The 22,946-nt window shown below is 34.2% G+C and overlaps 3 protein-coding genes across 6 annotated transcripts in view; 2 read left to right on the top strand and 1 right to left on the bottom strand.

The window, feature by feature from the left end:
• Window positions 1-945: 945 nt before the first annotated feature.
• LOC124952837 (iron-sulfur cluster assembly 1 homolog, mitochondrial) lies at window positions 946-2,513 on the top strand. The gene is made up of 3 exons (XM_047503331.1): window positions 946-1,070; window positions 1,392-1,445; window positions 1,659-2,513. Exons 1-3 carry the CDS (start codon window positions 987-989, stop codon window positions 1,911-1,913), a joined length of 393 nt encoding a protein of 130 aa, XP_047359287.1. The 5' UTR covers window positions 946-986; the 3' UTR covers window positions 1,914-2,513.
• Window positions 2,450-6,873, top strand: LOC124952834 (coiled-coil domain-containing protein 40). 2 transcript variants are annotated; one of them, XM_047503319.1, is made up of 9 exons: window positions 2,450-2,569; window positions 2,894-2,988; window positions 3,227-3,849; window positions 3,939-4,182; window positions 4,248-4,658; window positions 4,883-5,404; window positions 5,482-5,772; window positions 5,838-5,996; window positions 6,314-6,873. In XM_047503319.1, exons 2-9 carry the CDS (start codon window positions 2,911-2,913, stop codon window positions 6,539-6,541), a joined length of 2,556 nt encoding a protein of 851 aa, XP_047359275.1. In that variant the 5' UTR covers window positions 2,450-2,569; window positions 2,894-2,910; the 3' UTR covers window positions 6,542-6,873. The 2 variants fall into 2 exon arrangements, with proteins under 2 accessions (XP_047359275.1, XP_047359274.1); XM_047503318.1 differs by lacking the exon at window positions 2,450-2,569 and having other exon boundaries at window positions 2,581-2,988.
• LOC124952836 (thyroid receptor-interacting protein 6) overlaps window positions 6,759-22,946 on the bottom strand; it is a 91,655-nt gene continuing 75,467 nt past the window's right edge. For all 3 annotated transcript variants that reach the window (XM_047503329.1, XM_047503330.1, XM_047503328.1), the window contains 2 exons: window positions 11,065-11,208; window positions 6,759-10,532 (listed from right to left, as the gene is read on the bottom strand). In XM_047503329.1, the coding sequence (XP_047359285.1) occupies window positions 10,370-10,532; window positions 11,065-11,208 (307 nt within the window). In that variant the 3' untranslated portion in view covers window positions 6,759-10,369. The remainder of the gene's footprint in view (window positions 10,533-11,064; window positions 11,209-22,946) is intronic.

Below are 22,946 nucleotides of genomic sequence, written 5' to 3'. Positions count from 1 at the left end.
TACAGGCAATAAAATTAAAATAGCAACAGACAAATTTAAGGCTGCTTATTATTACCTTTGATTTCATAATGTTTTATGCCAATGATCAATACAAAGCCTGAAACTCCCGAAGAAGAAAGGCATTTCGGTGCGCGGATTTTAGAGTAGAGTCACTGTGGATCTCCATAAATACCAATTTTCACGCAGTGAGATATGGATCGGTACTATTTGCAATATATATTGGATTGTCTGGAAAGTTCGTGCCGATTTTTAGTAGATGGCGTAAAGACAAAATCGGCACGAACTTTACGAACAATCCAATAGAATTTTAAATTTAGATCATATGCAAATATATGTTATAGTAAAGTACTACCGAGCGAATGACTGCATGTCTTTATGTGTTTTCAAAATATTTTCTTTTCATATCTAATTAGACATTAAAGTACTCATATTTTACATTCCTAATCATACTTTTGTATGGTATGTATAATTCAATGATTATTACTTTATTATTTTATTATAAACATTTACAAAATGTAATAATTCAATTCGATCTAGCTTAAGGTAAAGAATTGTCGCTGAAGTTGAATAGGCTACGAGTATAAAATAGCGAACAGACAAGAAATTTTCAATCTAATGCTAAGAAAGTTAGCGACATCTAGGTGAGTTGCGTCAACCAATTGATATGTTTCGATGATCGCACTGAGTATTAAAAAGTATATGAACAAATATATGAAGAAGAAACTGAAAAACTCTACTATTTTAATTTTTATTTATAAATATTATTCGTCATTATAAATATTTGTTTATTTATTCTTTCAATTTACATTATATTTATAATGTATAATGAAATTATACATTATAAATATACATTATATATAGGGGAGTTACTAGGTAAAGTATTCGAAAATCTTTTCTCCGTGTTGGTAATTTCTTATAAACTTTACGGAACAGTTCATAAATTTTCATTACTCAAACATAGTTACAATAAAGCCAGTCTTTTAAAAATGGCGTCATCCATGATGGCTGCCGCCACTGTTCGAGCTGTCAAAGGAAGAAAAATTCTTTCTACGCGAGCAGCACTTACATTAGTTAGTATTTAAATAATTAGAAACTTATTTTAAGCTTTTAAATAAAATTTATGAAAATGGTTTCAAATTTATTCAATTGTACAAAAAGTAGAAATAATCTAACCTATAACTTTATTATTTTGGTATTAACATGAAAAGAATAAAAACAAAAATATACTAATTTTGCAGCAATTGTTTTTTTAATGTGTATAATAATAGATCTTTATTGTACAAAATTGACTTGTCATCTGATATAAAATATGTCAAGTTACAATAATGCCAATTTTAAGAAACAAAATTTGATGTATAGATTAGTTAAATCTATGTATTTTCTTTTTTTAGACACCTAATGCTGTTAAAAAGATTAAAGAAATTTTGGATAATAAATCAGAATATGTAAGTATATATTTTGTATTTTTTGTATTTTATCAATTCTTATATAATATTGTATATTAAAATATATTATTGTAATAAAATATAAACCTACAATCTTATATGTATATATATTTTATATTTTTTAAGTGGAACTTTATCCTAATTATTCGTAATTTTAATTAGTATACTCATTCTTTATCTCCTTAGTCTCTACCTATGCTTTAATATTTATAGATTGGTCTAAAAGTCGGTGTAAAACAACGAGGCTGCAATGGATTAAGTTATACATTAGATTATGCGAAAGAAAAAAGTCAGCTAGATGAAGAAGTTGTACAAGATGGAGTTCGTATAATAATAGATAAGAAGGCTCAATTATCGCTTCTCGGAACAGAAATGGATTATATTGAGAACAAATTAAGTTCTGAGTTTGTGTTTAACAATCCAAATATCAAAGGGACATGTGGGTGTGGAGAAAGTTTTTCTGTTTAGTCGTTATTAGTGTTTTTCGATAGTCACATTTTAAATTGTGTATTTTATTGCAATATGAAACACATGAAGTGATTAAATTAGATTCAATTATATTTATATTTTTGGAAATCAAAATTATTAGAGCAGACACATATTGTTCTTTAAAATTATAAAAGCGTGAGTTTATTTTATTGCTATATTTGACTCACTTAATATATCTAACTGAAAGAAATTTTCAATTCGAATTGTGAGGTGATCTGCATTAGTTTGTGTTCAAATAAACCTAATATCATTTATTTTTAAGGTTTTTCTTTAATTCAAAATGTAATGTCACATTATATATAAGATATATAAAAGACTTCTATTTATGGTAGTACAAAAAATTTTAGGTTATATATCCTTATGTATATATGTAAAACTTTACTCATTTAAGAGGCATAAATAAATATAAAATAATGTAAATAAAGATGAAAACACCTGTCGAGAAATAATAAAATACTTAAATATATATAATAATGAGTTATATAAAATCTTGAAGTATTTTAAATACATCATACATTATATATACTCTATTCTTGTTGTTAAAGTTGTACTTATTCTTAAATTATATTTTTAAATATATTTTTACATGGATTTATTTAAATATCATCTTTATAGTGTTATAATTTAGTTTCACAGTAAGTATTAATTTTAATTGTTCCATTTATTATTTATTGATTTATACGTATGGATATATTATACATGTTACTATAGTAACTCATATTAAATTCATTTGATCATCAGAAGATATACACCTAGTAGTACTTTGAAGTTTACTAGAATTGGTGATCTTGTATTTTTATTTAGTTGATTTGTTAAATATTCTACAATGTCTGATGCACAAGTAGAAAATCTATCTCTTAAATATGATTCATCTACACCTAATTCAACGCATGATTCAAACAAACTATCTAAGTCATTTTGGTTAGGCAAAGCCTCTGTACAGATTCCAAATGTTTTAGATCCAGATGATGCATTGATGAAAAGATTTCAAAATGCATTAAAAGAACATCTTCTTCGTCTAGCTAATAAGCTTTCAGAAGAAATACTTGATCTTGTAAGAAAAATATTAATATGCATATTTTATATTTTTCTGTAAAATTGCAAATGGCTTTGTAATTTTTTATGTTTATTTTTCAACTTGGTTGTTACTTTTTTCTTTTTCTTCTGATCTGATTTTTTGCTAACTTGTTGCAATTTGCTGATTTGTTGCTAACTTGTCATAGTTCTTTTCAAAAAATCATTTCTGTCTTTAATTGAATCATAATAGCTTGATATGAACAATAATATTTTAGGAAGCAGTCTTAAAGTCTACTAAAAAGAAACATGAAGAAGAAAGTCTACAGCTCTATTATGTACAACAAGAAATTTCACAACAACAAAATACAATTGAAAAATATCAAAATACGCTGATGAAACTTACATCTTTACGAGAAGAAAAAGATCAAAAAATTAGTGATATAAAAGAATTACATAAAAAAGCACAGAAGAAGATGCTGGAGGAAAAAGAAAAAGAAGATAAACTTTCACATGACTTACAAAAAATGACAGCTTTACAAAATCAATTTGCTGATTGGGAAAAAGAAATAAAAAAATGTTTAATAATTTCTAAGAAAACATGTCAAAAAGATGCAATTCTTCAGCAGGAATTAATTAATGAAAAGCAGAGAAAAGACTGTATTTTATTTAAACTTCGAGAAGAAGTATGGAGATTGGAAGAAGAAATAACCAATTTAAATGAACAAATACAACTTAAACTTAAAGAAAAAGTAGCAACAAGTCAATTGGTTGCAGATGCAAATGCAGATTTAGAAGCTTTACATAGGGAACATACAAATTTATGTAATGCGTGGAATACTGTTGTATTAAATATTAGTAAACGTGATAAAATATATGATCAATTAACAGAAGAGCGTGAGTAAGTTAATAAGATAATATAAATTCTCTGTTAATAAATTATAAGTAAATTTATTAATTTGGCATCTTTTTTATTTGTAAATTTTGTAGAAAAATGCATCATTCTTTTAATACATTGCAAACAGAAATAGAAAAACTAAAGAAAGAAACACTTAAAGAATCAGAAAATAATGAAAATTTAACATCATTGCAATCAAGAATAGAGGATGATATAGCAATTGTCTCAAAAACGGTTACAACTGGGAATGCAAGGATTAATAATCTTGAATTTGAATTGATAAAAATTACTAAATTTGGAGAACAAACTTTAAATGAGTATAATTTTGCACATGCTGTACGTAACCCATATTTTCCATATGAGATACTATTGTTTTTAATAATTCCTAAATATTTATTTAGGAATATCAAAATTATTTAAATAAAGAGGAACAAATTGACAAAGAACTAGCAAGATTAATGAATTGGAAAATAGAACAAGAGAATCTTATTTTTGAAAAATTAAAAGAAAAAGTTACACATGATAAAGCAGCACGTTATCTAAACAAGCTCTTAATGAATACAAAGAAGATAATACAAGAACAAGAACTATTAGTGGTTCAAGTAGAAAATTCACATGGAAAGAATTTATTAGAGATAGCAAAATTAAACACCTCTATAGAAAATGAAAAAATAGAATATCAAGAACTTTTGCAAAGAAATAATGAAAAAGAAAAAGATATAAGCAAATTACAGAAGGAAATAAAAAAATTTGACACTGTAATTGAAGGGAAACAAATGAAAATTATTACTTTAAACAAAATGATTGATCAGGTATGCATCCTTAATTCTTTCACTGTTGTCAATATGTATAGATGCTTTGAAAATTTGCTCATAACATACAGTGCCTATGTTTGATCACTCAGACTATCAACATTTTTACAAAATGTACCTGAATAATTAAAACTCTATTATATATGTATTATATATACAATTTTTCAATAATGAAAGAGTTAAAATAATTTTATAATAATACTACATAGAATTTTCTACTGCAGATTCTAGAAAGTAAAGATGGTGAAGAAATCAACCCACAGGACTTAAAAATACTCACTTTAGAAAAGAATATTCAAGAAACCGAACAAAATAATCAAAAAGCACAACAATTTTGGCTACGTCAGCAAAGATATATGGTTACATTGAGTCAGCAAAGAGATGAACAACTTCAGCAGCTTAATATTCTTAATAAGGAGGTTATGATAATGGAGCAGAAAAATATGAAGATACAATATCAATTAGACAAATTTAAGAAGGAAGATGCAAATATGGATAAGACAATAAATTTGTTGCATCAGAAACTATTGCAATTAAATGCAAATCTTTCTGCTCAAAAGGAGCTTAGAGAAGAATTGGAAGATAAAAATTGTATCAAAAAGAATGAATATTTGACATCATTGGAGAATGCAGAGTTTGATCTCGTAAAATTACAAAGTGATTTACAAGTATTAATAAATGAGAAAGCAGTTTTAAACGAAGAATTAATTACAGCACAGAGAGAAAGTTTGTCTTGGGAGAAAAAAGTAATTCACATAGTATTATATACTATAGTGAAACTATACTTATTGATATCTCTTGATATCTTCTTTTTTTTTTTCAGGTTCAGATTATGGAAGAAACAAGAAAAGAAATAAAAAGTGAACACAGTAGTGGTGGTGATATAGCATTAATGAAGAGTGAAATTCATAAAATGGAAATGCGTCTTTCACATTTGAAAAGAGCTCAAGAAAAGTTAATTAATGATATGGAATTTTGTGTAGGGAGGAGAGATGTTATTTTGAATAAAGTTATGAGCAAGTTAAAAAGGAATCCTAAGGAGCAACAAAATCAAAAAATAGTGTTCTCTAAACGTATTAAAGATCAGAAATTACAAATCAAACAAATTTTAAAGGTATTTGTTAAACTAAAATTATGTCTTAGTGATTAATTTCTATTTTTTCATATTAATGCTTTTAGGAAATAAAACAAACAGAATTTAACATATTACAATTGGAAGAAAAGATGAAAAAAATGTTAAAAGAATTAGACGAAAAAAGACAAGCATTAAAGGAGATTGAAGATATTATTCCTGACATAAATCAAGAAATTATGAAAATGGACATGCTTAAAAGTTATGTAAGTTAAATCAAAGAGTTGCAAATTTATTGTCAGAGAAAAAATAATTTTTTATAAAATACACTATTGCGTAATGGCTTCCTACTAAGTAATGTTTTAGGACGAATAATCATTATAGTAACATTCTTTATCTCGCAATTTCTTATTTGAAAGTTGCCTAAATTGATGTTACAATATGGAAATATTTTCTTTTTGCTTTTGTTTTTTTCATAAGACGATTTAATAACAGCATCAAATGACTAGGGCAAAAATGCAATTTTCATGCTTATATAATATTTTTATATTATAATTTAATATACTTATATAATTATTTTTAGAAATTGAAGTCATTAGTGTTTAAACAACGAAAAGTAAAATTACTCCAAGATGTTAAATCCGGTCGTTACAAAATGCTTTTTAAAAATGAAGCGTTACTGAACGATGAGTTGCAAAACGAACGAATTCTTCATAGCTACTTGGTGCATGTGATGGAGCAAACAAAACAAGATTTTCCACTTCTGAAAAATAGTATACATAAAATAATGTTGACATTACAGATATTATAAAATAAATCATATTAAATGAATATAATAATCAAGATTTTACTACAGACTTTTATTTATCCTCAGTAAAATTTTCAAATCAAATCCTTTAGGAAGATATTGTTGCCATCAATTTGTAGGAATTATCTTTATTTCACCGTTGTAAAGGTTGAAAAAAAAAAACCTATAAAAGGCTAAAAAGAGAGGTGACACATATGATAATAATAAACAATATACATCATACATTTTTCTAAAAAGTTGTATTTTTATTAATTAATAAACGTGTTCGTATGTGTGTGTCCGAGTCTTTCCGTGTAATAGTATTTTACAAGAGGCTTGCGAAACCGCATTAAAGATGTTCGGTCCCGGTTTTTAAGAAAAAATCGAGATAAATCAAATAACAAAATTAACTAAACGCCAAAGATCGTCGCCGATCTGTGCGCGCGTTCGCCGAAGAAAAACCGAGGACGTGTCCCGTCGAAGTTCCAATGTCATTTTATTTTTGGAAATTGCGGCGCGCGTCCCCACGTTTCCTTTATATTTACACACATTGCCTCGAGATCCAAGAACGCCCATTATCGATGACAGTAATAATAATAATAATAATCATAATAATAATAATAATAATAATAATTATTATTATTTATTTCAGAAGTCGAGGATGCAGTTCGAGCATTATTTATTCCAGAAGTCGAGAGGATGTCGACTCTACTGGACCATTTCGAACCTTTTCTTATTGCTGTCTTTTTAAACGCGGACGTACGAGTCAAAAAAGCGCGCGAAACAGACGATCGATCCGCGGGACGTTTAAATAGCTACCGATAAATAGAAAAAGTAGGATTCGTCGAAACAACAATTAAACGTAAGAAATAACATTTCAAATAGATAAATGTGATCAGAGAAAATTAAGGAAAAAAGAAATAAATTGAAAGAGGAAAAAAAAGAAAAACTAAAAGAAAAAAAAAATATATGTCGTGAGATACGTCATTTGGCGACATTAAGATTAAAAAAAAAAAAAAAAAGAAAAAAAAAAGAAAAAAAAAAGAAAAAAAAAAAGAAAAAAAAGAAAAAAAAAAGAAAAAAAAAAAGAAAAAAAAAGAAAAAAAAAAGAAAAAAAAAATCAATGGCACGTCATCGCGCGGACGATTGCTCGTTGGATTCGCGCGGTGGACCCGTCGCCGCTTATTTTTTTTTTTTTGTCAATAGTAAATACATAACCATTTATATCACACAAACTTTTAACAATATACAAAATGGTACCCTATGTACAAGATTAAATTACACGACCCATCGGCGCGGCACTTTTTCCTCTCTATTTTTTTTTTCTCGCACTCTCTCTCTCTCTCTCTCTCTCTTTTTTCACGAAACAATTTATTGAGTGTCGTGTTGTTAGAAGTTGAGATCCAACGACCGATGACATACTAACGGAAAAAAAGTGCATTGCTTGGTCTCAAGATCGGTCGTTAGATTCACGCTTAGGACAATTATTTTATTTTGTTTGTTTTTTCTCTTTCTCTTTCTCTCTCCCTCTCTCTCTCTCTCTCTCTATCTATCTATCTCCTTCTTTCCCTCTCTTTCGTTCCTAAGATTGCCGCGTCGCTTTCTTCAAAAGTCCTACCTACGAGCCCTTAATATTTTTTGTTTTAAGTACGCAGAGCTCTTGAGACAAAAGTTCGCTAATAACGGAACGAGTAAACGTATAACGATCGAGGTGTTTTTTTTTTTTTGTATCCTTTCATTATGGTACAGTTTACATCAAAAACTTGTGTCTTTAGTTTCGATATCGAGCTTCGAATTGGCTCGTCGTCAGTGTCGCTTTAGCTTTACCCTTGGCTTGTTCTTCACGTAAAACAGAAGTGGAAGGGATAAAAGCCTGTCCAACATTCGAGAAACGACATTGGCTACGTGCGGCATTATAGATTATATCGCAACGTGTTATAAGATTATACATTTATGTTACATTTATTGCGGATGATCGTAACCCTGTCGCTTGAAAAAAGTTTGTTGATGTAGTGCATGTCTTGCTCTTGCGCCTCGTCGATCAATTCGACTTTCTAAAATGTGCGCGATCACAAAATTGTCGATGTCTCTTCAATAGAAAATAAAAATGATGTTCGTTTCTTTTTTGTATCTCAGCGATCGAAGAAATGTACGAAAGTTCGCAAGTGTCAGATCGATGCTGATGTAAATTTCCAATTGCTTTATGCGTGACCCCATCTTTTCACTTCTCTCTCTCTCTCTCTCTCTCTCTCTCTCTCTCTCTTTTGCTCTCTTTCTCTCTCTCTCTCTCTCTCTCTTTCTCGCTATATCTATCTGTCTCTCTTTCTCTGACACACATCATACATGTAAGACCTGAACAAGGATTCATACGAGGGAATAAGGGGATCATACATTTACATCTTTCTACATTCACAGCCGTTATTCGAAGGCAGCAATTGGCTGTAAAAGAAAGCGTTCCTACTTATCGCCAATGTAACCACGCGTAGAAGATACGTACTTCGGTTTCTTGAGAAACTGGCGGCGGCTACATAACCACTATGAATGTAGTGTACCACTTATGCATTTCTCGTTCAATGAATTCAATTGATAATCTTCGTTGAATGCTTTTCACACGCGACACGAATGAGTTCCGTTCGATTATTATGAATAAAAGAAACAAAAATAGATAGATAGAGAGAGAGAGAGAGAGAGAGAGAGAGAGAGAGAGAGAGGAAGGGGAGGGAGAGAGAGAGAGAAAGAGAGAGAGAGATAGAGAGAGAGAGAGAAAAAATGACGAGAGCGAGACAACGTAGAAACCATCGAGGAAGATTAAAATGACGGTTTCAATCGTTTAAGAGTCTTAACGTTGGTACGTCGTTTCACCTTGCAGCGAGAGACACCATTAACGATCACGGGAACAAGGAACGCTTAACGAGTTTACGGAACGTGCTGCTCGGCGAGACGAAAGGACTGATAATTTTGAAAGAAAAATAATTTTCTAAGAGTCGAGGTATCTGAAATGGGTCGCTCGTTTGAATCGTCCAAGTTTCTTTATTGACGTTCATCGTGCATCTTTCTTTGAGAATTCTCTCCTGTCTGTTCTGTGCGTTTCGATTTCTCGGAGGAACATAATTTGAAAGCTTAGATCGAAAAGGAAAAAGCATCCTTTTGCCTCGTACACGTACCAAACATCGATTGAAAGAGAATAAAGAAGATAAGAAAGCAGACGTGTTGAGCGAAGAGAAAAAAATCGACGGCGACTCGTCCTCCGGGCGTGCTCGAAAGTTTGGCGTTTCTATTTTTTTTTTTTTTTTTTTTTTTTTTCGAGAGATCGAACGAAAAAGCAAGATGGCAACCGATACAATTTTGTTTTTGACGCACTCACGACGATCGAACGGTGCATACATACGTATGGTTGATTCTCAGTCGTCGCACAACGCACATTCTCCCGATGCGATCACGAATCACGTCATCTTTTTTGATGAAATTTTCTTGCAACGAGAGAGGAGGACGTGATCTTCGAGAGAGAGACGCATGGCGGGCACGGGTCTGGCAGAGTACCAGATCAGAGGGGTCTATTCAGTCACAAGGATCCTGTGCCCACGGCGGCCAATCCTGATAGCTGCCGGACGATGGCTGTTGCATGTGCGTCGTTTGCTGAGCCGCCAAACCCGGATGCACGAGACTCATCTGATGATGTTCGTGATGATGGTGGTGATGATGATGGTGATAGTGCTGATGACCCGGCGGAGGCGGCGAATAGGGATCCCCTCCTACGGCAACGTCCGCAACGTCGACCTGCGTTGGTACGACAACGGGCGTCGCTTGTGGAGAGGGTTGAACCTTCTTCGGGCGACCGACCGGGTTGCCGCCTCATTCGCGGCTCCTTCGAGGCCGACCGACCTTACCTTTCCTCACCGGTGCACCCCCGTTTCCTGCTGCTGCTGCTGCCGCAGTTGCTGCGGCGACGCTCGATGATTTCAATATCTTGTGCCAGTCCGTTTCACAAACCGGTGAACCTGATAGTAGATAATACCTGAAAATCAACATCGACGTTACTTTTACGAAAAAATAATGGATTCTTCTATTGAAAAATTGTTGATATTTAAATTCAAGCGTTTGAGAGTATTTAGATTAATTGTAGAATTAATCTAATCAAAAACTGAATTATTGGATATTAAAAGCATTTGAAAAACCACGAAAGATTCATTTTTAATTTGAAGATCATTTGGACAAAGACATATAAATGATATGACTATATCATATGATCATATATACTTTTTATCATATAACAGAATTCACGATAGATGAGTACTGTATACGAGAAAATACTCTGCATAGGCAGTGTCTCCCTATGGATCCAGAATCCGGGATTATGATTACAGCGTATTGATGTTGTTTGGATATTCAAAGGATTAGTTCTATGCAACCTCGAATAGCCGAATAGTTTGATTACTGGAATGTACGATCGCATTTAGCTTTTTTTTTTTTCTACCTAATGGACAGGATAATTTGTAGTATTTTCTATTTTTAAATTATAAAGCAACAACAATAGCTTCCAATCTCACCTGTCGCCCGAAACAAGCTGACCACCGCATTTGCTGCAGGTGAAACACTTTAAGTGAAACACCGATCCACCCGTCCTCATGACCATTTCATTGGCAGGTATCGGATTGCCACAACCTGCGCAAGCACCGCTACTGCCAAATATTCTGAAACAATTAAGAAACGATATTGTAAATTGTTAATATCATTATGATCTACAAGCTATTTTCCTTGTAATTGGATAAAGTATTACAATTGTCAATCGTGATGTTTTAAAACACGTTAAACTAGTTCAGTTTTATTATTTTCAAATATGTAGAAGGAAAGTTCAATTTTGTTACGTTTAAATATGTTAAATTGATCTTATCATATCCGAATTGATAATAATTGAAAATATATTTTTTCAAGGATTATTAGATTTAACAAATATATTCTCAGAATAATGTTCATGGATAGATGAACAGATCCCAAAAATCGTTGTGTATCGTCGTATACATTTAGTTGTATCGTCGACAAATCCTCTTGGATGGTAGAATCGAACGAGGAAACGGGCGACCAATTAGAGCAAACCAGGGAGCCCCGGGGATGACGTTCTTCGAGCCGTCTCAGCGCAAGTCGACGATAAATATGACGCGTTTCCAATTAAATCTTGCGCCAGTCTCGCCGCGTACAAACACTTTCTAACTAAATGAGGTTAGGCTAGCGACGAATGTATTGCTCATACAGAATTCCCTATGTATACATGTGTACATAGGGTATGTACATGTTCTTTCTTTCATTCTCTTTTCTATCACTCCCTTCACTGTCTCGCTCTTAAACGTGTCGTAGGTCGTCCCTTTCTACTGTTCTTGTTTCGTTCTCTTTTTCGCTCCCATCCACATTTCTCTCTCTCTCTCTCTCTCTCTCTCTCTTTCTTTCTCTCTTTCTCTCTCTCTATCTTTTCTTTGGCAGTCCTCTCGTCCTATCTCCCGCCGGGGCAAACGAGCACATCGATATAATAAGGTGTTGTAAATGCGCCTTTTAATTGGCAGTCTGGCCAGATAACTCGGGACTGGAGAGCACAGCGCGTTTCTATCGGCGTGCAGCACGGTTCTCGTACGAAGTAACGGTCCTGAGTAGATAACGACTCCGTTCTCTTCTTATCCTCCTACCAACAAGTACCCAGCCATTTTCTCTCTTTCTCTTTATCTTCGCTTTCTATATATTTCCTACGTTTATACGCTAATGCTAGAACAGTTAGCGCTAAAACGGAAAATCAATTTTCACATTTCATTTTAGTTGGAAAAAATTTAATAGATTTATTTTAAATGATTGCGATCGTTAAATCCTCGCTGATCCTTCAATGGATCGTTTGAAAGATTATTTTAGAAACTTTTTAGAATTTTTAATGAAAAGAAAAGGCAACTTTCCGATGTGTCTACGAAGAGATAATTGTTGCTTTCGAGTATTTGCTAATCCAGTCTGTTCGTCATTATATCGTAAATTGCGAGACTGGATAAAGGGGGCAGACGAAACCTTTTCGTTTGAATCGTCGTGTTTCGTATTACGGGAGCGGAGGGGGAGAAGAGAGAGAGAGAGAGAGAGAGAGAGAGAGAGAGAGAGAGAGAGAAATAATTCTTTTCCTTTAATATTGAGTTCTAATAGAACATACGACAATAAAAAACAATAGATCTTAGTAAAACAATCATTCTTCACTATGATTTTCACTATGATCATCAACATCAATAATCCTTATGCTTTAGTCGTTTATTTACCGCCATTCTTAATTTAAATGGTAGAGTTGGGTTGTCAATTGGTACTGTATGTTTGCTATAATGTTCGTCTGTTTACGGGATGAATATGTTAGGATTGTGTATGCAGGAAGTGAATGTATAATTAGTATAAGATGTATATGACGTATGTGTCAGTACATAAAATACTCGTGAACGTTCTCTAATGTTCTTTATTAGAGTAAATTGTTAGGTGAATATTATTAAAGTCAATCAGATACATGTATGTATCTCTTAGCTACGTCTCTTTCTGCATAATTATTCAATCATAATAATAAAGCCAATTAATATTAATATTACTATACGGTATGCGCGTTTCTCTTTAATTAATTAATGAGAGAACAGACTGAAGGATCTCATGGGGGTTTTGAGAACAATGGTTAAGTACAAAGTTATTTACGAATATACTTTATTTCATTTTATAATGAGATTTGTTAATGCAGACGATATTAATTTCTACATAATTAAAATTAAAATTCTGTATATTATTCTATCTGCTTATTATTGTGAGAAAAAGACTCAAATATCTTTTTTGACATTTAGGACACAATTCCATGAATTATTATACTATGATACTATGATTTTTCAGCCTATCATGTCGAAGTAAAAAGTTGATCGTTAAATCGTATTTTTATTATGTAATAATGTTAAAATGTTAGCAAAATTGGCACGCGAATATTTCTTCATTGTAAAATATTGTTTAAAAAGTTTCACATGATGTTTGTAATTCGGTTCATTAAGTTTAATTTAGTTGAAAATAAATATAAAAATTCATGATAAATGTACTAGCGCAACACTTAAAACAAACGATGCAATTATTAATAATTTCTAATAGCGAAAGTCTATTGGAAGGTACATCAAAATGTTGTTAAAATGCAGTGTATCGGGTGTTAGTAAAAAATAAGGGATAAGAGCAAAGGAAAATAAGAGTAAAAGATTCGAGCAATTTCCGAAACATTCCCGCTAATTACTCAGCGGTTCTGTTACACGACCGGTAGTCTTAAACGCACGTTCGGCCTTCCATGGGTGACACACAGCTTTCCATACGAACGCATCAATACGCACACTCGCGTCCAAGTTAATGGCAGTCAATGTTTGCGGTGCGGTTGTCGAGCGCATAGCGAAGCCTCGTAAAGCCCGATGTTTATGCAGCAATTAGCTATGTAACGATACGCGGATATGTCGAATCAAGATTCGAAGGGAGCGCACGCGTTTTCGAATCCAATCGTGCTCTTGAACATCTACTTTTCATTTGGATAAAGAAACACATTTTAGTTTTCTATGTTAACAAAAACCATTATTCCAAATATTCCTAATCGTTATAAAGACGTTATATAGGTGTGCCTATTGGAATGTCTTAACGAATCTTTGTTTTTCAAGGAGGTATCTATTATATTGCAATCATTAATAGGTTTTTATCGTTAGATCTGATGAAGTTTATCTGAAATCATACCTTTTTCTTTCTTCCTTTTTTTTTTTTTTTTTTTTTTTTTTTTTTGATAAACCCTTTCCTAGGGGTATTCATTTTTACTCATGATATCAATTGAAAACTCAGACAAACTAATTAGTTATAATAATTGTCCTCTTTTAAGGGATAATTAAATCGCAGTATCATTTTTTTTCTTTCTTTTTATTAATTTTTTCGATCGGTCTATATACCTCACGTACCTAACTATAGCTTTAGTACCGTCAATAAAACTCCACAAAAATTACGGTGAAAAAGTTTAAACGAGAGTCTTTATCACCCACACACATACACGCTCGACGAGCTACTTCCAACCCAACCCTGGAGCGTATCCATTAACCCCATAATTTATTATCGCCTAAGTGAATACGTGCACGAAACTCGTATCCCTCCGAGCCTGAAATCTCAAATACGCAATTAGCGTTAACTCAAGGGGCTCACTCGATGATTTTTCTCTCCCTCGACGATCGTAACTCCGTCGAACGTTCGTATCGCCATATTCGATCGCGAGATTATCGTCCGTCCTCCTTGGCGGACAGAGGCGAGAGTATTCTGCGAAGAAAAAAGGAAAAAGGAAAGGTAGACAAAAGAGAAAGAAAAGGGAAAAGGAAACGACAGAAGAAGGAGCTCAACATCTCATTGTCGTTTTAATCTCAGTGCTAGCCATCATCGGGTGTAACAGGTTGGCATGGACATACTTTTGAAACGACCCGTAGCCGGCTGGTTCCCTCCAAGTTTCTACATTCATATCCACGCATGGACTACTACTCTACTCTACCTACCTCTCGAGAGTGAACGCGCGCGAAAGGTTGCCAGGACGGATCGGATTGGATTCGAGGTTTCTCGTTATTAATTTAATTACCGCCTGACAGTTCTATAATTAAATTGCTAATTTATCTGTCGGGGATCTGCACTGACTGGATCTCTCTCTCTCTCTCTCACTCTCTCTCCTTGTCTCTCTCTCTCTCTCTTTCTCTCCTTTACTCTCACTCCACTGGCTGGCAGCTCGATGATTGCTCGCAAAATGACGTTTCAATTCTTTCTCCGATTCTTTTGTTTTATTTATTTATTTATTTTTTTTTAACCTTCTTTCTCTACATTTTCTCTTTTTTTATTGTTATTATTATTTGTTTTTATCAGTTCATCGTTTTTTCTTTTTTATCTCTCACTTAAATGTTAAAATGAGTGTCATCAAAATCAATCGATCCATCGTATTTTGAAGATACTTCGAGAGCAGTTAGCTTCTCTCTACTTTTACGGCTGCTCGATGTATCTTTAATGATTCGACTTGTTCGCAGTTAATTATCGAGCTCTCTTGGTACGCCGTAGATGGAGTAGAATGTCAAGCAAAAACGATAAAGGCGCGTATTCACGGAGCACGATACGCTTCGTTTCCGAGCTACGATGATGTTGAGAAAGGGATAGATAGAGAGAGAGAGAGAGAGAGAGAGAGAGAGAGAGAGAGAGAGAGAGAGAGAGAGAGAGAGAGGGAGGGAGGGAAGGAGAGAGAAAGAGAGAGAGAGAGAGAGTGAAGAAGAGGATTTTAAGCGAGTGGGAGGAGGAGAGGAGGGGATAAAAGAGAATATTACGGCAGGTTAACGTTCCTCTCCAAGCGAATATGGTTCATGCCATTTTTCACAGTTTATCTTTCTTCAACTATCTTGCTCTTTATCTTTTACTTCTTTTCTCTAATTAAGTAATCATGAATTGAAATCGATAAGGTGATTCGGTCAAGGACTTTGGTTGATAACAATAGCGCAATTAAAATTTATTATCGATTCATAATATAAGAATGTCCAACAACCTTTTACTAATACACCATTCGCATAGATGTAATAATACTAAAAATTCAATTAAAGATTGCATTTGAACTATCAAAATCTAAATATTCGAAATAACTTTTTTCTTCTAAGACGTATTGCTTTGCACCTTTTTCCAGACTATATGTAGGTCAGTATTCGCTCATTCAATTTAGTGGACGTAGAAGTATACTCTATCACTTTGAGTTCTAATAATAAATGAAATGGTGAGTTCTTGTCGTCGTAATGGATATATACTAAATTTTACTTTTCAAGACAAAAGAAGAAACTTGATTTTTATGAAGATCGAAAATAAACAAAATTATTCTTTAATTTTTCTATGAATTATCCATTAAAATCTTTCAATTTAATCCTATTTGTATAAATCATTATTAACATCTTTGCAAATTATACAGCAGGTATTCTTGTAAATTGTCATTTTAATCGTTCGAAATTATTATCTAAAATACAAGCGTGTTTTAAGCCATTTATATGCGAGACATTTCATATGACGACAAATTATCAGGTAACAAACGAGAGGAGAGAAAATGTTTACCTTGCACGGACATTCCGTGAACGAATAAAATCATGTCGATCGAGTAAATCGAGAGTAGCGAATTATTAAATTCTACAATAGGAAAATGAGTCTCGTGTCCAATGACGAGCAGAGTAGCTGTCGGTTACGAGGGGTTGCAAGGGGGTTGAGGCTGGAAAGTGGACGTGAAGCGGGAGAGTCAGAACATAATTCCAATTAGTTCGGACGGACTGTCTGCAATATCTATTCCACATTGTGTATATACCGGGTGAGTACCTAACTGAACCACTATTTTCCAAATCAATCGTTAATCTACTAACGTGTTTTATCTTCTTCTTTTAATGATCTTTGAAATCTATCAGACAACGTTGATTAAAATTAATAACAAATTATAGAAAGACTTGAAGATAATTTGTGTAATATATCTCGATCAATTAAAACATTAATTCTTAACTATGTTTAACGAAGTCGTTTATGTCTGTAAGATTCGAATAGAGAGAGTTGAAATTGATACGATATCTACATAATATGCCGTTGCAATACCGAATAGTCACGAATTACGAAGGTTCCAATTCCGTCCAAAGTTAAATTAGTATAATCAAGGAGTAAGTAGGGGTGAGTTGGTGAAATGGTGGAATCGTCAAGGTCGAACGTTGGAACAATGATAAGGTTGACAAGCTTGGAGAGTTTAACGTTTTGTTAATTAAAAAAAAGAACGTACGGCTGTTCGAACAATGGCACGTAGTCGCACGAAGTACTAACGAATCTGTTTAGACAGAGCTCGGATCGAAGGCGAGAGGTTTGTAGAAAGCCGTGGGGGTTAGAGTGGGAGGTGGAAAGAGGGTAGGAGAGTGAGAGAGAGAGAGAGAGAGAGAGAGAGAGAGAGAGAGAGAGAGGGAGACGCTCGTGTAGAAGGGTAGACGAGCTAGCGAGCGAAGCAGGGAAGCACCAGCCACGGTCGATCCAGGAATCTTGGATAAACGGACAAACGAACCAAATAATTACGCTAATTAAAGTCGCCCAATTTGCGCTTTAGACAATTAAAGTGGCGAGGGTAAGGTGGTCTAACTCATTAGTAGGTACGCGCGCGAACTACCGCGTGTGTGTTACTCGTACATGCACACCATGTAGAGAATGCGTCTGTAAATGCGTTCATTTCGACGCGTTCGCGCGTCCCTATGGTTCTCTCTCTCTCTTTCTCTCTCTTTCTCTTTCTCTTTTCCTCTTCCTCTCTTGTTAGCATCATCCCCCATCGCCTGAAAATGGGAGGAAAAAGGAGGAGAAGGAGGAGGAGGAGGAGGAGGAGGAGGAGGAGGAGGAGGAGGAGGAGGAGGAGAGAGAGAGAGAAATTATAACTTTGTACCAGTCGTATTACTATCCGAGCCACTGAAAATTGAATAGCGTGGACTCGACTCGACGTTTCTTGTTTTTATAATGCACAAAGCTTTCTCGTCTCTTAGCCAATAATCAGTTTACGCGGCGTTTAACGAAGATATATTAAAAAGCGTTAAAGAATCACGAATGAGAGAGAAAGGTATCAAAAGAATACGATAATTATTGAAAACGAGTGAAAATTATTACGGTGATTGGTGATGGTGAGAAGAAGCAACATCTGGCCACTTGTTTTACATCAAAGGGATTTTTACTATGGTTAAGTTGTAGAAAGACATAAATAACTTTATTGATCTGTCTTATATTCGATCTGCTCTTTCTCTCTCTCTCTCTCTTTATCTGTATATATATATATTTCCAATCTTTAAAAAATTATATTACTTAGTATTATCTAATTCTTAAGTATTCGAGGAATCAATATGCTGGTAAAATTAGGTAATATAATTAATCTGTATAGTCATATATAGTCGCGGATAGATGGCACCACATTGTACCATAAAAAATTATTTCCTTCGACAATAACACTTGGTACAGGAAATCGTATGCAAAAATATTCCTGTAATCTTTCCGCAAGTTGTTTTCTCCGTGGAGTTCCTGATTTACATTGGTGTGTTCTTTTCCGTTCTACTACAGTGGAAGGCAATGTAACTACGGACAACTCGTGTAAATTTTGTCGTACAAATCGCTTTACGATTCCGTTTAATAAAACAAGCATTATACAACATTTTTAATTCTAAATAATATTGTTGCGAATATTCAAAAATGAGAGAATAATTTTCTTGCCATTGTATTATATTTTTCTCCAAAAAGCTTTTTTTTATTTTTCTTTTTATTTTTTTTTTTTTTTTTCGATTAATTTTTGTTCTTATATAAGTTTCGTCTGTTGCGTGAGCGTATATATTTCGGTATTTACACGAAGTATCGCGCAATTGTCTTTAAGCCAGTCGAGTTTAATTTTACGGATAATAACGATTAATTCGTACGGCGAGGCTTCCAGTTTTAATTAAAAAGCGACACAGCGATCGTTCGTAGCCATGGCGTAACGTATGACGACGACACGTTTCTTCGTTACCTCTCTCTCTCTCTTCTTCTCTCTCTTTTCCCACCCTTCTTTCACGAAACGAAATAGTCGACTGGCAAATTAAATTGAAATTGACTAGGTCCAGTAATGAGGTGGCCCGTAGCAGCCAGTATGCTGAGGTATTAGGTAGTGTGCGTTCTAGAAAATGAGTTCCGACTTAACAACAAATTGCTTCGGTGAGCTTTTTTCACTACCTCCCCAATCTCCCCTGCGAACGAACAAGCGAGTGCGTCCCTTCTCGTACCCATTCATCTTCGACCTTTTTTCTTCCGTCTCCTCTCGTCCCGTTGTCGAGCTGCGACGGGTTCTAATAAAGCTAATCGATATAAAAAGCCGCATTTCCAATACCCATTTAATTCAGTCAATCAAAATTCCTATTAACTTGTGAGCGCAATTTGGCCGGATATATCGAACAACGCGCGCACATATTAGAAGTCAGCTGAGATATTGGGCCGGGCCCTTTCTAGCGATGGTTACGAACTAATCGCGAATACAAACAAATTTTTTTACGAATATCGCAATCGTCGAATCGATCGATCGTGTCGATCGGATTAATTATTATCGACCTCGAAACGAAGTCGACTTGAAACTCGAACGTACCGAGAAATCGATTTTAACCGTATCCCGTTGTCTCTCTTTCTCTTTCGCTCTCTCTCTCTCTCTCTCTCTCTCTCTCTGTCTCTTTCTTTCTCACGAGACAACTTGCCCGTTCGGAGACCCACTTAATTCGAGTTCGAGTCGCTCAAGAAGAAAACAAGTAAAATGATCGTAGATTTCGACGCTTCTCGTTCTACGTTACTCAGTTCGAGGCCATCAGCTTCGGGCATCTTCGATTGGCCCAATCTTCGACTCATTTTAATGTAATTAACGTTTTGATTGCATGCTTTGTTTCCTCGTCTAACCTCATCCCGCAGGCCCGTCACCTTGCCCCTTTCTCTCTTCTCCACGTCAAGCCCACCCCTGAACCTACACCGAGGGAACCCTGCAGTAGGAGCATCGATCAGTCACGACTGCCACTACGAGTTCACGTGCGCGCGCGGGCGCGCACTCGTCCCTTCGTACATGCACTTTCACGAGCTTAGAACGAATACCATTACTTTCTCTCCTTCGCACTCGAAAATTCTTCTACGTCCTGTTTCTCTCTTGCTCCAACGAGAAACGTTTATCCACCGTCTTAAGGTAGTGTTTACTCGAGCACGAGTAGGTGAGGGTTTATATAGATAGTTTCTGTGTGAGAAGAAGAGAGGGAGACAGTTCAGGCAAAGAGCCAGTCGTTCTCACTCTCTGTCTTTCTCTGTCTGTCTATCTGCCTCTCTCTCTCTCTCTCTCCCTCTCTCTCTCTCTCTCTCTCTCTCTTTCTCTTTTTCTCTCTACCAGGAAAGAAACGGCTAATTTAAATGAACTAATTAAGTCGAATTCAGGTCTCTCTCTTTCTCTCCTTCTCTTTCTCTCTCTTTCTCTCTCTTTCTCTTTCCATCTCGCTGGTGCAAGTGAACGAGAAAGACTGTGAGAGAGAGAAAGACAGAAAGGTTTTACGAAATCAGGCAATTATTGTCAGTATAGTCTGGGACATCTGCCATGCCAGGCGGTGGTCTCGCTGGGTTCGATTATACGCGGGAAGAGAAAAAAGAAGGATTCGAACGAGAGTGGCTGGACCGACAGCGGCTTTTCGATCCTTCGATGGCGTGTGTGTAAAAGTAAGAGATGGAGAAAGAGAGTAGGAGCATGTGTGCCCGGATCAAACGATGCCCTTTATGTTCCTCCGTTACGGAAAGTGTAGTCTTCTTATTTTGTTTTTCTTTTCTATCCCCCTTGGGAATATAAATTGATCTTAGAATTTTCTTAAGAAATAACGTGTATGTATAAGGCCATTCACAATGTTCACATTGTTCGATCATAAAAATTTGATGATATTTAAATTGAAACAATCTATATCTGAATCAGCAAAATAATTATACAATTAAACGTTTGTTTCTTACAAAAATGACTGATAGCAAATTTAATTTTTAAATGTCAGTGTTTAATTGATTTGCTCGAATCTTTTCAATATTAACAAAAGTCTAACATATATGTATATTCGAATATTATTGAATTTTTAACATTGATCAAGTATAATAGACATTAACGAAATGTATCATCATCTATGGCTATTAATAAAAAAAAAAAAAAAAAAAGAAAAAGAAAAAAGACTCTTTGAGTGACAATATTATAAATATATGTGTAAATAATAAGTGATAATTTCTAGTCAGTTTTTTTCTTTTTCTCACTTAAATAAATACTTTTTTCCTGTAGAAAAACTCGAAGCGTCGTTTGTTTTTTCTACAATTTGTTAGAAGAATCATCGATAATACATAAAGTCATGGAAAAGATGGATGAGGAAACGTATGGGGGTTTAGGGGTAAGTCGGGGTGTAGTAAAAGATAATCGATTCGGAAACGAGACACTCGTGCATGGTTCTTTCTGTATTCCCTGAGTTATTAATAAGATCGTTAAATATTAAGCCAAATGGTGCCTTTATAATCGCGCGGGGGTTATTACCCCGGTACATTGATATAGTATCTATGTATATATCTAAAAGGCACGTTCTCGCGCGCGCGAACGCCGGGTATACATACACGGTAGCTGGCCGTTCTCCTCCGACAAGAGAATGTATAATTCGAGATATCGACCGGCCGTCAGCCATTTCGACATTCTCGCGTTTTCGTTTCGTCCCTCATTTCTACGTAAATTAGAAAAGACTTTCTCTCTCTCTCTCTCTTTTGTTCTTTTTCTTTTCTTACTTATTTTAGTTTGCCATGAAACGATAACTAATTATGAAGATGATGTGCATTATTATAAGAAAAAAAAAAAAAAAAAAAAAAAAAAAAAAAGAATAATGAAGTTTTCAATTAAAAATTATTGAAAATGGGGGAAGTAAAAGAAGAGACGTTGGAATCATGATAAAAATTTTTGATACCTTTTTTCATTCTGACAGTCACAATCGTACACGTAGATAATCATAATTACGAACTTCTCCGAGAAATGCAAATTTCTTAAACTTCATTCGAGCGTGAAAGACCAGTGTGGTTAAATAAAACGTTCTCTCGGTCTCTCTTTCACATTTTACCCCCTATCGAGTAAGCGCGCGCACGCTTGTAAATTTTCCAAAGGGTCGCTATGACTGTACCTCGTTCGCGCACGCGCAATAGTGAAGCAGCGCAAATTGTTGAATTAAATTACTCGCGAAATTTGAAATTGGATGTTTCAGGTTGCCACGCATAAAAATCCGCTAGCACAAAATCAAACGAGCGAGCACGCGCAAGTTCGGGTTAACGATAAATTTCCGAGGCATCCGTATTCAAAGCGCCTCCATTAATATATTAAATTATTCGAGAATTTTCAATTTGGAACGTTTCGTTTTACGCGCTTTTATTTCATAAGATATTTTATATGGCAAGATTAAGCCCGGTTAATGCGGAATACTTGCGTGTAGACTATGAGGAGACAGGAAGCCGGGTTTTCATACTAATATAATTAAAATGCGTTAGGAGTTATTTAAATATGTTCATAATTTTTTTCATATTCAATTCTGTTCCGAAAAGCATTTGTTTCGTTTAAAACTTTCTTAGATTGGGTTATATCGTTGAAAGAATTTAAGTATGAGATAATATAAATACAAATTAAAAATAATAAATTATTTTGATATGTATATTGTATATTGTATATTGTAAATGTATTACATTTGAATGACATAAACAATCTATTAGAAGATCCGATTATTCTTTCAGTACAATTATGCATTTTTAAAGGATTCTCTTATAATCCTTTTACTGTATAAAGTTTATCCTCTGTCGATCGAGACCATAGGATTCGACGAGACATGTC

Source organism: Vespa velutina, chromosome 11 (genome assembly GCF_912470025.1).
Source record: "Vespa velutina chromosome 11, iVesVel2.1, whole genome shotgun sequence".
Taxonomy (NCBI): Eukaryota; Metazoa; Arthropoda; class Insecta; order Hymenoptera; family Vespidae; genus Vespa; species Vespa velutina.
This window is presented reverse-complemented; position numbering and strand designations above follow the sequence as displayed.